This window comes from Musca domestica, unplaced genomic scaffold, assembly GCF_030504385.1.
Source record: "Musca domestica strain aabys unplaced genomic scaffold, Musca_domestica.polishedcontigs.V.1.1 63, whole genome shotgun sequence".
Classification (NCBI taxonomy): Eukaryota; Metazoa; Arthropoda; class Insecta; order Diptera; family Muscidae; genus Musca; species Musca domestica.
In genome coordinates, this window is record NW_026712370.1 from 81,992 (window position 1) to 95,408 (window position 13,417).

Below are 13,417 nucleotides of genomic sequence, written 5' to 3' on the forward strand. Positions count from 1 at the left end.
ACATATAATGGTACCTCCCGATATTGTGCATTTTGATGATTTTTGCCGCATTTTTCCAAAATTCTAGCTCCTGTGGTGGAACATATTATGTATAGGTCCACGTTTTCGTATAGCCGTTTCATAATACTACCTTTGGATATTCAGTATTTTAATGATTTTTGCCACATTTTGCCACAGATTTGTCGAAAAATTAGTATTTCTAGTCCATAATGGGTTTTAGCTTCCTTGGTAGAACATTGAATATTTAGGTTCACGTTTTCCTATAGTGTGTATTGTTATATATACCCACCGATATTCGATAACCCTAGTCATATTCAACCACGAAATTGCTTCAAATTTAGTATTTAAGAAGATTAGATAGATGACAAAACTTAAAGTACAAAATTGTGTATAGAGTTACCCGTTTTGGTATGGCTCCCATTTTATTTATTTTTTTTTTTTTTTGAAAAGTTTAACTACAAACGGCCTTACGGGTATTTGTAGTTTAAAGTGGAACACGTGTGAATTCAGATTATTTTATATAAAAATGTTTTCTTTACGCAAAGGTGGAAGGTATTAAAATTTCGACCCGGCCGAACTTAATGTTTTTAAATTTGGTTTTTATATTTTTTGGGGAGTTAATAGTTGAAGAGGTCTTGTAGGGATTTGCAAATTTGAAATATGTGTTAGGATACAAGGAATTATAATTTTGTATTTGGCAGACTTCTTCATATTTTAAAAACCAGTAAAGAAAGTCTTAAAGTCAGGCGGGGCCTACTTTATGATACCCTACACCACTTTGCTAATTTAGTAGAGCTGCGCATAACAATTAAAAGTTTTTATGGGAGAATTCTATCATACACGCTATGATTATAATTTAAAATTCAAAGGACTAAATATGCCGAAGCATTTGTATCTTTTAAATTCAGACTTGTATTACCAATTTGGTGCACAATTAATTTGAAATCGGATAAAGATATATATGGGTGCTATATCCAAATCGGAACCGATCTCGATAAAATTTGGCAAAGATATTTCTGAGCTGTATTTGATATATTTCCCTGAATATCGTTGTTACGGAGTGCATATTACGGCTGTGGGTAACAAATATGACAAATCGTATGAACAGTATATATGGGAGCTACAGCTATATCTGAACCGATCTTCACCAAATTTGACATACTAGCTTCTAGACTCAATTCTGTCAAATAAGTGCCAAATTTCATCCAATTTGGGCAATTATTAGACGTTTTGTGCACAATCAAAGGTAAATCGGAAGAAGTTATATATGGGAGCTATATCCCAATATGAACCGATCTCGATAATATTTAGCAAATGTATTTCTGAGCTGTATTTGATATATTTCCCCAAATATTTTTGTTACAGAGTGCATATTACGGCTACGGAGGACAAAAATAACAAATCGGATGAACAATATATATGGGAGCTATAGCCATATCTGAACCGATTTCGATCAAATTTGGCATACCTATTTTTAGGTTCAGACTGATCGTACGTGCAAAATTCCGTACTATTCGGGCTGATATTACACGTTTGGTACACAATAAAAGGCAAATCGGACGAAGATATATATGGGAGCTATATCTAAATTTTAACCGATTATCTCCAATTTCAATAGGGTTCGTCCTTGGGCCAAACAAATGATTTGTGCAAAATTTCATCTTGATAGGGCAATAAATGCGAACTGTACTTTTTTTTACAAAAATACATGGACAGACGAACGGATGGACGGACGGACATGCATAAATCGACTCAGAATGTGATTCTATGCAGATCATCAAAAGGAACTATGGGTCTATCTCGATTCCTTTCTCCTGTTACAAACAAATGCACAAAGACATAATACCCTGACCACCTTGTGGTGTAGGATATAACAGTATTTCAACATTGCTCCCGTCCAATACACGTTCCACCAAACTAATGCTAGTTTTACCCTAATACATTCCACTATCGGAGTCTCAATGCCTGTAAATGTGTGTGTGTGTATGTGTGAGTGTATTTGTGTTTTGTTGTGTATTTTTCTACTTGATCGCAGCACACTTTTCGCTTGTCACATTTGTGTCCCAAACAGGAAGAGCCCTAGCAGCAACACTTTTTCAACAACGGACAAGCATGGCAGCAGCGCACCAACTTGGAACTGCCAGCCAGTCAGTACTGCAATGTTGGTAACATGAAGACCATGAACGGCAACAGCAACAGTAGCAACAACAATTGTTCAAACACTCAGTAACAACACCCAACATGGACAGCAAAAAAAAAAAAAAAAACACCGACAAAGTGGAACGAACAACAGGAAAGAGACAAAAAATAAAACACAAAATTAAATAGAACACAATAGTTGTAATAGTTGGTGTCGTTGTTGCTTTTGTTGTAGCCGTGATAGTACGCCTGAAACGGAAACGGAAATCAGTAACAAAATGTGCCAAGGACAGTTGCATAATATTTGCAAAAGAGATTGTGCTTTTTCAGTTTTAGTTGGTACGTTCGTGGTGTTTGGTCGCCACACCAATACCTTCACAGTAATTCCCTGGTTGGCTGTGTAATTGGGAACAAAAAAAAGGAAGAAAGGAACAGGGCAGGAGTAAAATGCCCTGTTTCCATGGTAGTTGAAGAGGCTAGAGACAAAAACGAAAGAAACGTGATAGGTAACGTAACAAATAGAATAAACAAAACTTATGTTTTTAACATAAAAGCGCAGTCACAGGACATTTATTTTTTGTCTCCGTCTGAGTGTGTGCGAGTGCGAGTGAGTGAGTCCTGACCAACTAAAAAGAAAACAAACAAACCCAAATAATTTGAACAAATGCTAAGAAAACTTGAAAGAAAAATAGAAACCTCATAAAAACACAATTCAAAACTGCTGCAGACCAAAATAAAACAAGTAAAAAAGCAGCTAAGTTCGGCCGGGCCGAACTTTTAATACCCTCCACAATTCTTAAGGAACTTGAAAAATTTAAAAACAATTCCGTTAAAAAAATACCTCTCAAAAGAAATCCCTTATATGGGGGCTATATGAAGACGTGTTCCGTCATAAGTCATAGGCTGTAGTACCCACTACAAACTTTAAATACAAAATTGGAAACAATTCTGGTAAAAATGTCGCTAAAATCATCAAAATACCGAAAATTGTGAGGTACCATTATATGGGGGCTATACGTAGACCTGCATAGACACTTTTTTGTCATACATTGTAGTAGCCATTACGAACTTCAACTACGAAATTTTAATCAATTCCGGTTAATAATATCGCAAAAATCATCAAAATACCGTATATCGGGAGGTATCGTTATATGAGGCTATACGAAAAAGTGGACCAGCATACTCTTTTTTTTTGTCATCGATGAGTTACAAACGGAATGACAAGATTAATATACCCTCCATACTATGCTAGAGGGTGTAAAAACCATCTGAGAGCAATGCAACAGTCAAGCGAAGAAAAATTGTTCAGCGAACAACAACTTTGCTGCAATCAAAGCCACCGGAAGCCAAATTGTGGAATTGTTAGTTAAGCTGTCAGTTCAGAATCAACGCAGAGAAAAAACGAGAAGGGCCAAAGAAGTTGAATGACAAAGTTGCATGTTCATTTATTTGTTGGTGTCCTACAAAACTTTGTGGGGTCTATGAAATATTCAATTGCTGGTGGGAAGGGTTTAAGTAGACAAAAAAGATCGGATCTAAAGCTTATTATGTCTCTTGATATATAATTTACTCCATAAAATTTTCCGAGATATAGTGATAGTACTTGCTATTAATATATTCCCTCGACTCGAAATTGTCTATTCCTTATTGAATTACCTGTGTAGTTTCTCCCATTTTCGGCAAATACCGAATATGAAAAATCTTATTTCTATCAACATAAATTTCACTACAGGGTCAACCCGAAATGGCTAAGCATCTCCCATTGTACATTTGCATTTATGGCCAAGATATACAATGCCAAGTGGCACTTTAGAGTCAACCAACCATAACCTTCATGCAATTTAAAGCACGACTTGTTGATGCTAACAATCTGACATAGCTATCTCAGCACAAAAAAGAGAAATTCTTTCTTCTTTGTGAATTTTTGTTCGTTGCGTTTTTTTCCTTTTGCATTTCGCAATAAAAGGAATTCGTTTCAGTAATAAAATATGTGCACGTATGAACACGTGTGTCATGGCAAATCATTCATAACCATTCTGAGAGTTGTACTCATACCTTTTTTTTTTTCTATTTTTTTTTGAGTGTGTTCTATTTCATTCGGGGGAAAAATGAGGATGTGATAAGAGGGAGATTATGGGTTATAAGATTCCATAATAGCAATGTGAGTAAGAAACAACCAGAACGAAAATAGCTGGCGGGCCGAACTTTCGATACTATCTAACATTAAGAAATTCTACCCCAAGGAAAATACACCAAAAATTAACGAGAGTCTAATTTTATTTATGAGAAGAGAATATGGGTTATCAAGCATAAATGACTCACAATATTTCACACACATATTTTCAAATGCCTTTAAAATTGTGGTAAAATTCAAATATGCTCATAGCGGAAGTTTCGCTGACCTATGGCTATTTTCAAGCATTTTACCCATTAAAATCTTCAAACACCGAAACATAGACAATATAGGAATTTTTAAATTGATTATATCTGTTAAAATATCTGAGATGAACAACAAACAAAAATCTTCAAATATAACAAATATACAGGGTGAAATAAAACCAGTAAAGAAAGTCCTAAAGTCGGGCGGGGCCGATTTTATGATACCCTACACCACTTTGCTAATTTCGTTGAGCTCCACTTAATAATTAAAAGTTTTATGGGAGAATTCAATCATACACGCTATGATTATAAGTATAATTTAAAGTTCAAAGGACTAAATATGCCGAAGCATTTGTGTCTTTTAAATTCGGACTTGTATTACCCATTTGGTGTAAAATTAATTTTGAAATCAGATAAAGATATATATGGGAACTATATCCAAATCTGAACCGATCTCGATAAAATTTAGCAAAGGTATTTCTGAGCTGCATTTGATATATTTCCCCAAATATTGTTGTTACAGAGTGAATATTACGGCTGCGGAGGACAAAAATAACAAATCGGATGAACAATATATATGGGAGCTATAGCTATATCTGAACCGATTTCGAAAAATTTGGCATACTTATTTTCAGGCCTAATTTGGTTGTATGTGCAAAATTTCATACCATTCGGGCTGATATTACACGTTTGGTGCACAATAAACGGCAAATCGGACGAAGATATATATGGGAGCTATATCTAACAAATGGGCCAAACAAATGTTGTTTGCAAAGTTTCATCTCAATCGAATAATAAATGCGACCTGCATTTTGTTCTCAAGAATACATGGACAGACGAACGAGCGGACGGACAGACGGACAGGCATGCATAAATCAACTCAGAAAGTGATTCTATGGAGATCCTCAAAAGTAACTATGGGTCTATCTCGCTTCCTTCTCCATGTTACAAACAAATGCACAAAGACATAATATCCTTACCACTATGTGGTGTAGGGTATAAAAATGTCGGAAAATAGCATGAAATATTAGAATAAGTTTAGATTTGTTCAAATTGATCACCTTTGGCACGAATTATGGTATTTTGGTGAGAACTTTCCAGAAAAAAAGTTATTCGTGATGGAATTCAAGCGTGATGGTATGATTTCTTTATATTTGGCTGGAAAACTACAAGTGGCTATCGTTAGAGCAATCCAGCATTTAAATGTGAATAAATCTTTTGTGTCTCGTACCATCGCTCATTACCGTGATACTGGTAGTGTGGCCCGACGTCAAGGAAATGGATGGAAGAAAACAGCAACCGCAGCAGAAGTGGTTCGAAAAGTAAAGAAGCGACTTGATCGAAACCCGCGTCGTAGTGGTCGAAAAATGACGCGAACATATCGCAATATTCCATTCGGCAAATATCGAAAAATTACCTCGGGTTAAAGCCATTGGAATTGCAAAAAGTGCAAGAACTTACACCGCAACAGAAAGAAAATAGACTCAAAAGAGCTAAAGAGTTGCTTCGCTCGGCCGAAAGTTTTGAACTTGCCAAAGAGATCAGTTAAAAATGTGTGTCTTTGGTTGACCACCAGAACTCAAGCGCACATGCCGAATATTATCGCATAAATGTTCTGGAGGGTATTAAAGCTTTGGGCATATAAACATTTTGGCAGCAGACATTGGACATACCAACACGACTCAGCACCGTCGCACTCAGCACGCGCCATCCAAGAATGGTTACAAATGAGGTTCCTCGCTTCATTTCTAGTGCACAATGGCCACCAAAACCTCCGAATACCTATCCCGTGGACTATTGTGTCTGGAGTATTTTGGAAAGAAAGGTTGGCACTAAAAAACACCAAAGTGTCGATCACCTCAAGCAAGCGCTTCGTCGGGAATGGGTCAAAATACAGCAGAGCAACATGAACGTTTTACATGACCGAAGTAGCCTAACCATGTAATTTGGTTTTGTCTGTTACAACAAAAACCCATTCGTCTATTAAGAGAAAATAATTACGATCTCGTCACTTGGGTAAAAAAAGTTTTTTTGTCATAGAAGTTATTTTTAAAATAACTTCTGGGAAGAATATCCCAGACAAAAAAAAAAAAAAAACAGTAAATAAACATTTAAAGTCGGGCGGCGCCGTCTTTATGATACCCTGCACCACTTTGCTAATTTAGTAGAACTCCGCATAAAAATTAAAAGTTCATACACGCTATGATTATATCTTAAAGTTCAAAGGGCTAAATATGCCGAAGCATTTGTATCTTTTAAATTCGGACTTGTATTGCCCATTTGGTGCACAATTAACTTGAAATCGGATAAAGATATATATGGGAGCTATATCCAAATCGGAACCGATTGGCAAAGATATTTCTGAGCTGTATTTTATATATTTCCCTGAAAATCGTCGTTACGGAGTGCATATTACGGCTGTGGGTAACAAATATAACAAATTGGATGAACAATATATATGGGAGCCATACCTTTATCTTCAGATCTTCACCAAATTTGACATAGTAGCTTCTAGACTCAATACGGTCGTAAGTGCCAAATTTCATCCCATTTGGGCAAATATTAGACGTTTGGTGCACAATAAAAGGTAAATCGGACGAAGTTATATATGGGAGCTATATCCAAATCTGAACCGATGTCGATAAAATTTAGCAAGGTTATTTCTGAGCTGTGTTTGATATATTTCCCCAAATATTGTTGTTGCAGAGTGCATATTACGGCTGCGGGGGACAAAAATAACAAATCGGATGAACAATATATATGGGAGCTATAGCTATATCTGAACCGATTTCGATAAAATTAGGCACACTTATTTTCAGGACTAATTTGGTTGTATGTGCAAAATTCCATACCATTCGGCCTGATATTACACGTTTGGTGCACAATAAAAGGCAAATCGGACGAAGATATATATGGGAGCTATATCTAAATTTTTGACCGATTATCTCCAATTTCAATAGGATTCGTCGTTGGGCCAAACAAATGATTTGTTCAAAATTTCATCGCAATAAATGCGAACTGTACTTTTTTACAAAAATACATGGACAGACGGACGGACTGACATTCATAAATCGACTCAGAATGTGATTCTATGCAGATCATCAAAAGGAACTATGGGTCTATCTCGTTTCCTTTTGCCTGTTACAAACAAATGCACAAAGACATAATACCCTGACCACCTTGTGGTATAGGGTATAAAAACAAGGGAACTGATGAGGATTGGTGACTCTTTCCGAAACCTAGGTATTCCCTGCCTTACCCCCTGGTAAACATTATCATCGTTCTCCACTAATAAACAAACGTTGTTTTTATAAAAACAACAATAAAGGGATTAAGCCTGACCGTTTTGCAACAACAACATTTAAAAAAAATGGAGTTTGACTTTGTTGCATCTCATCTCACCCTGTATATTGAAAATTTTATGCAAAGAAGTTTCCTACTCAAAAATGACAAATTGTGACCAATAACCCATAAAAAGCTGAAATCAGTTCTATAAACCCAAGTTGGAAACATATAAAAAATACCTAAAATCGGGGTATACTCTTATATGGAGGTTATAACAAAACGTGGACCTGCATGACCCATATTTCGTGCAAATGATTTTGTTTGTAACCCATAGACCTGTATCAATTTAAAAAGGTAGCTGCGAATTACATATCTTAAAGGTTTCGGAAGATATGAATCCTTTTATTCTAAATGTTCAAAGTAGGGCTACTTTGACCACTATATAAAAATATGAAAACTCAAATTTTCCAGATATATTTAAATTTCCCTACAATTTGGTATATTTTCAATGAACCTATTTAATTTAGTTAAAACTTTCCTTTTAAAATAGACCACACAATCATACTCACATTGGCACACATTTATGTTATTCTGCTTTCTTTGGGCACATAATTCAAATATTACATTCACATTTGCGTTTTTCGAATGTCAACACCAATTCCAGGATAGCAAACACCATTGGGCTGGCTGTGCGTTCCTGTGTATGTGTGTGAGGAAGGAAGAAGAAAATGTAAAAATACGACAATGCTCAGCATGTTGTAAGTTATAACCACCGATTACTGAATGCCAACACTTTTTTCTGGTTCTTTTTTGTTCTTATTTCACAATTTCTTCGTCTTCGTTCTCGGTTTTTGCAAACTGATACCCTATTTCGCACCTTCAAAAAGGCATAATCAATGTATGAGTGTGCGAGAATGTCTGTGAAATTTCCTTTTGTCGCATCTCATGAAAAATGGCAGCAGTATCTGTTGCAAAAAAGAAGCAGAAAAAACCCGAAAAGAATGGAAAGGAAAAGGATTGTACTTCGACATATTGAAAAGTACCTCAAAACAAAGTTCTTGCCATTTCCCTTTGCCTTTGGGGAGGGATGGAAGAAAAAGCCAGATGTGTGCAAATATCACTCATTCGTTCATTCATTGCCATATTCATTCGTTTTACTCTCCATGTGCTTGTTGGAATGCCTTAAGGATCTAAAAGCAACACATGCCACCACATCAGTGCCGCACATCCAACCAAACCAGCTTGTTCATGTGTAATTGTTTTACCTGCCACATATTCTTATTGCTGCCTGTGCTTTTTTCATTCCCCGTAGGGTAGAAAAAGTTTTGAACAGTCGAGGAGAAAAGTTAAAAGGCAATGTTTTTGTCTTTCTGTGGAAAGATCCTTGCGCCTTCTATAAGAGCAACTTTTACTCTTCTTTGTCCTGTAAGAGAAGACCCCTTGATCTCTATGAGAAGACCCCTTGATCTTTATGAGAAGACCCCTTGGGTGATTTGTGAGTAGACCCCTTAGTCTTCTATAAGAAGATACTTTGGTCTTCTCTGAGAAGACCTTTTGGTCTTTGATGAAATTACTTCTGTTCTTCAATCAGATGACTCTTCTTCCTTCTATGAGAACACCATTCGGTTATGTACGAGAAGATCCCCTTTTCTCTGATGACACCCTTTTTGTACCCTCAGCCATATGGCTACAGAGGGTATATATCATTTGAAACCGTCAAAACGTGCCTAGTCGAAATAACGGTTTTAGACCCTAGGTCTCTTTGGACCAAATCCGTTTCAGAACATTTGGAGTCGATCTAGCGATTTGGTCCAAATTTGGTACGTCGTAATATTTTTGACAAACTTAGATCGAGTTCGGAGATGGGCAGTATCGGTCAACTCCTTCTGGTACCTCCCCGATTTTGCTCCAATTTTGCGAATCCTAGTATTTGCGTCAGTGCTAGATCAGGTGTGAAAATGGCCAATATCGGTCCACTCGAACAAGTACCTCCCCCACAAATGGTCAAAATTTTGAATAACTACAACTCTTAGAAAATGTGATGTAAGAGTCCGATTGTCTTCAAATTACACAAATCTCAATATTTGTATTAACCCATGATCTGGCGTTAAGATGGAATATATTGGTCCACTCCATCTGGTACCTCCCCCACAAATGATCGACATTTTCAAAAATATATATTTTTTGCACAGAAGGAGAAACGATTATCGGATTTTGCTCCAACTTTGCAAATCCTAATAATTGCGTTGGTGCTAGGTCTGGTGAGAAAATTGACAATATCTTCTGTTACCTCGCTCACAAACGCTCAAAATTTTGAATATCCATGAACCTCAAAAAAGCGAAATCAACATCCGATTCCATTTCAGACATGGTACATCTAAAATATTTCCATCAACACACGATCTGTTATAAAGGTGGTGGATATCGGGCCATTTCCACATAGGGTTCAAATTTTGAAAAAGAAAACGCTCAAAGAAATCTGAAAAAGAATCCAACTCTCTTCAAATTTCACACATACAAACATTTTTGCTAACACAAGATCTGTTGTGAAGATGCTATATATCTGCCAACCCCTTTTGGTACCTGACCCACAAAGGGACACAATTTTCAATACTTTTATCTGTCCTAAATTGTGAAACAACTCGGTGATTCATTACAACTTGCTATATTTATGTCTCTCAATCAGAATCCTGAGATGAATATGGAATTTAATATTTCCCATAAATTGGATAGAAACGTTCGATTTTCTTATATATTCATAATAATATTTATATCATATATATTTAGGTGCGATATGAAATGAATATTGACCCATTTTTTCATTGGCTGAGGGTATATATCTGTCGGCTAAAACAACCGATACTTTTTTACTTGTTAAAAGAGAAAATCAGGTGGTCTTCTATGAAAAGACACTCTTGGTCTTTGATGAAAAGAACCCTGGGTCCTGGGTCGGAGTATACCATTTAACCTTCTGTGAGAACTTCCTTTGGAAATTCATAAGAAGACCTTTCGCCTTCTATGGGAAGAACCTTTGGTCTTTTAAAAAAAGGCCCTTTGGGTCTCTAATGAGAAGACCCTTTGGTCCCCGAGGACATTTGGTCTTCGATGAGAAAACCCTTTGATTTTTAATGATTTGGCTTTTGTTTTTTTTAGAAGATTAACCGTCTTCTGGTCTTCTGTGAGAACATGCTTTGGTTTTCAATGAGTAGACTCTTTGGTCTTTCATGGAAAGACCCCTTGGGTGTTTATAAGAAGAACCTTCGGCCCTCGATGAGAAAACCCTTTGGTCTTCAATGAGAGGACGGTTTGGTCTTCAATGAGAGGACACTTTGGTCTTTTATGAGAATTACCATTGGTCTTCCATATGGAGACCCATGCATGTCTAATAAGAAGACTCTTTGGTCCACAATGAGATGACCTTTGGTCTTTTATGATAATAACCGTTGGTCTTCCGTATAAAAACCTTTGGGATCTCTCTGTTGACCCATGGATCTCTAATAGAAAGACCCTTTGGTACTCGATGAGAATATTTCTTGGTCTTCTTTGAGAAGACTATTTTGGTTCCATTGAGAAACCCTTTGGTCTTCTATGAGAAGTCCTTTTTGACTTCTATTAAAAGACCCTTTGACTTTCCAAGAAATGATCCCTTGGTCTTCAATGAGATAACCATTTTTTCCACTTTGAGAAGACCAATCGGTCTTGCATGCGAAAAGCCCTGGTTCTTCGATTAGGAGACCTTTTTCAAGAGAAGATCAGGTGATCAAATCTATTAGAAGAACCTTTTTTTTTTGGTGTCAGTTTAGTCCCCTGTAAGAAGACCATTTGATATTATATAAGAAGAGCCTTTTGGCTCTTAATACTTAAGAGAGGAGAATTTGATACATATGAAACTTCAACTTTTGACCCCAACTGTTGTCGATAACATTTTATGACTAACTAACTCGTATAACGCCATCGATGTGGTTGATTGTTCATTGGCGTTTCTTGTTTTTATGATTTCCTTCAACACTTTTTTCTCACATTTGTTGTTGATGTTGCTGTTTTTGTTGTTTCTTTCCTGCAGGTATTACATGGAGCGTAAGATCTTCCAGCATCTGCTCGAATTGAAATCACTGCAAATACGTTCGAATAAACTTAACGAAGCGGTTTTGGTAAAACGCGCTGTTGACGATTATCACAAATCGTGTGCAGCCTTGGGCGGCGAGACAGGCACCCGGCTGCGACGCTACAATTTCAGTGAATACACCTTTAAGAATTTCGAATTGTTCCTGTATGAAACACTGAAGGCGCTACAAAAACCGGGAACATACAATTTCCAAAATATAAATGAAGTTTATGACGAGGTAAGTAAACGACAAAAGGGAAATGCATTGTTTTTGGCAATTGCGTTTTTTTTTTTGTGTTTCTTCTTCATTGGATTCGCTTTAAGGCAATGAATGTTATTTCCGTGTTTATTTTTTATTTACATATGTTTGTATGTGTGCTCTTTCCGCAGGCGGAACGTCGCTTAAGTCCTGATTATAATTCATATGAGAAGGCATTACAGTGCACAACCCGAACTCATCGATGTCTTCATGCTGCCCACGCCTACACGGGCATACCATGTGCCGCATACAGTAAGTATTAAGTTGATCAATTTGGTTAATACCGAGTATGTGTTCGAAGGAAGGAATAAACTTATGGATGAAGTGGCAGTGGGGGGGGGGGGGGGAATAATTTATGCATTGAAATTGGAATTGGATCGATGGTTTGGAGATATGGGGAGATATTGAAGTAATATTGAGAATATTAATGGCAATGGTGTGGAAAGCAAACAAATTTTTGACATAATTTCGTCGTAGACCTCACGTTTAATTGTATTGGAATATTGGTGGATATACAGTGGGTGGCTAGAATTTGACCTTTAAATTTTATAAATCATTGTCATTTCAAAAATGTTGTCTTTTGTGATCATCAGCATGATGGAAAAAGCATTTCAAAAATTTTGCGATTTTTAATAGACATTGAAAAAAAATCAATAACCCATTGGTAAATAATTTCCAAAAATTCACTTTTTTAAGCAGTTTTTCCACAGCCCATTTGACCATCTATGAGAATACCAGTTGTCCTTCTAAGTGAAGATCATTTGGCCTTATATGAGAAGACCAATTTTTCTACTATGATAAGTCTATATGTACTTCTATGAGAAGGCTTTAATGATCTTCTTTTTCTTCTTCTTGATATTATCATTTTGGATTTTTATAAATAGAATATTTTTTTATGCGTGTTAGTTGATGGAGGCCAATTTTTAATTAAATATAAATTAAAATTTTTGATAGGCCTACAAAACATATACTTCAATTGATCCATGCTTTTTATAGCTGTTTTTAAATCAATTTTTTGTTAAACAATTATATATTTTTTTTCAAAGATTTATTTTTGTTTATAAATCACGAAAGAATATTTTTAAGAAATTTGAATTTTGTAAAGAACTTGAAAAAAAAATTAATGATGTCGGGTCGCTAATTCCTTTAAGTATATTTTTATTCACGTTTAATGATTGGTCATGAAGAAATACTTCTAATATTTTAAAAAAATAATCATCTTAAATAAATTCCATAAAGAAATATCTTTA

The 13,417-nt window shown here is 36.0% G+C and overlaps 1 protein-coding gene across 1 annotated transcript in view; it reads left to right on the plus strand.

Moving 5' to 3' along the window:
• The window catches only part of LOC131805881 (protein phosphatase 1 regulatory subunit 12B-like), a 61,130-nt gene that overhangs the window by 23,288 nt on the left and 24,425 nt on the right, over positions 1-13,417 (plus strand). Inside the window, exons 4-5 of the mRNA XM_059129635.1 lie at positions 11,867-12,146; positions 12,299-12,419. Coding sequence (XP_058985618.1) covers positions 11,867-12,146; positions 12,299-12,419 — 401 coding nt within the window. The remainder of the gene's footprint in view (positions 1-11,866; positions 12,147-12,298; positions 12,420-13,417) is intronic.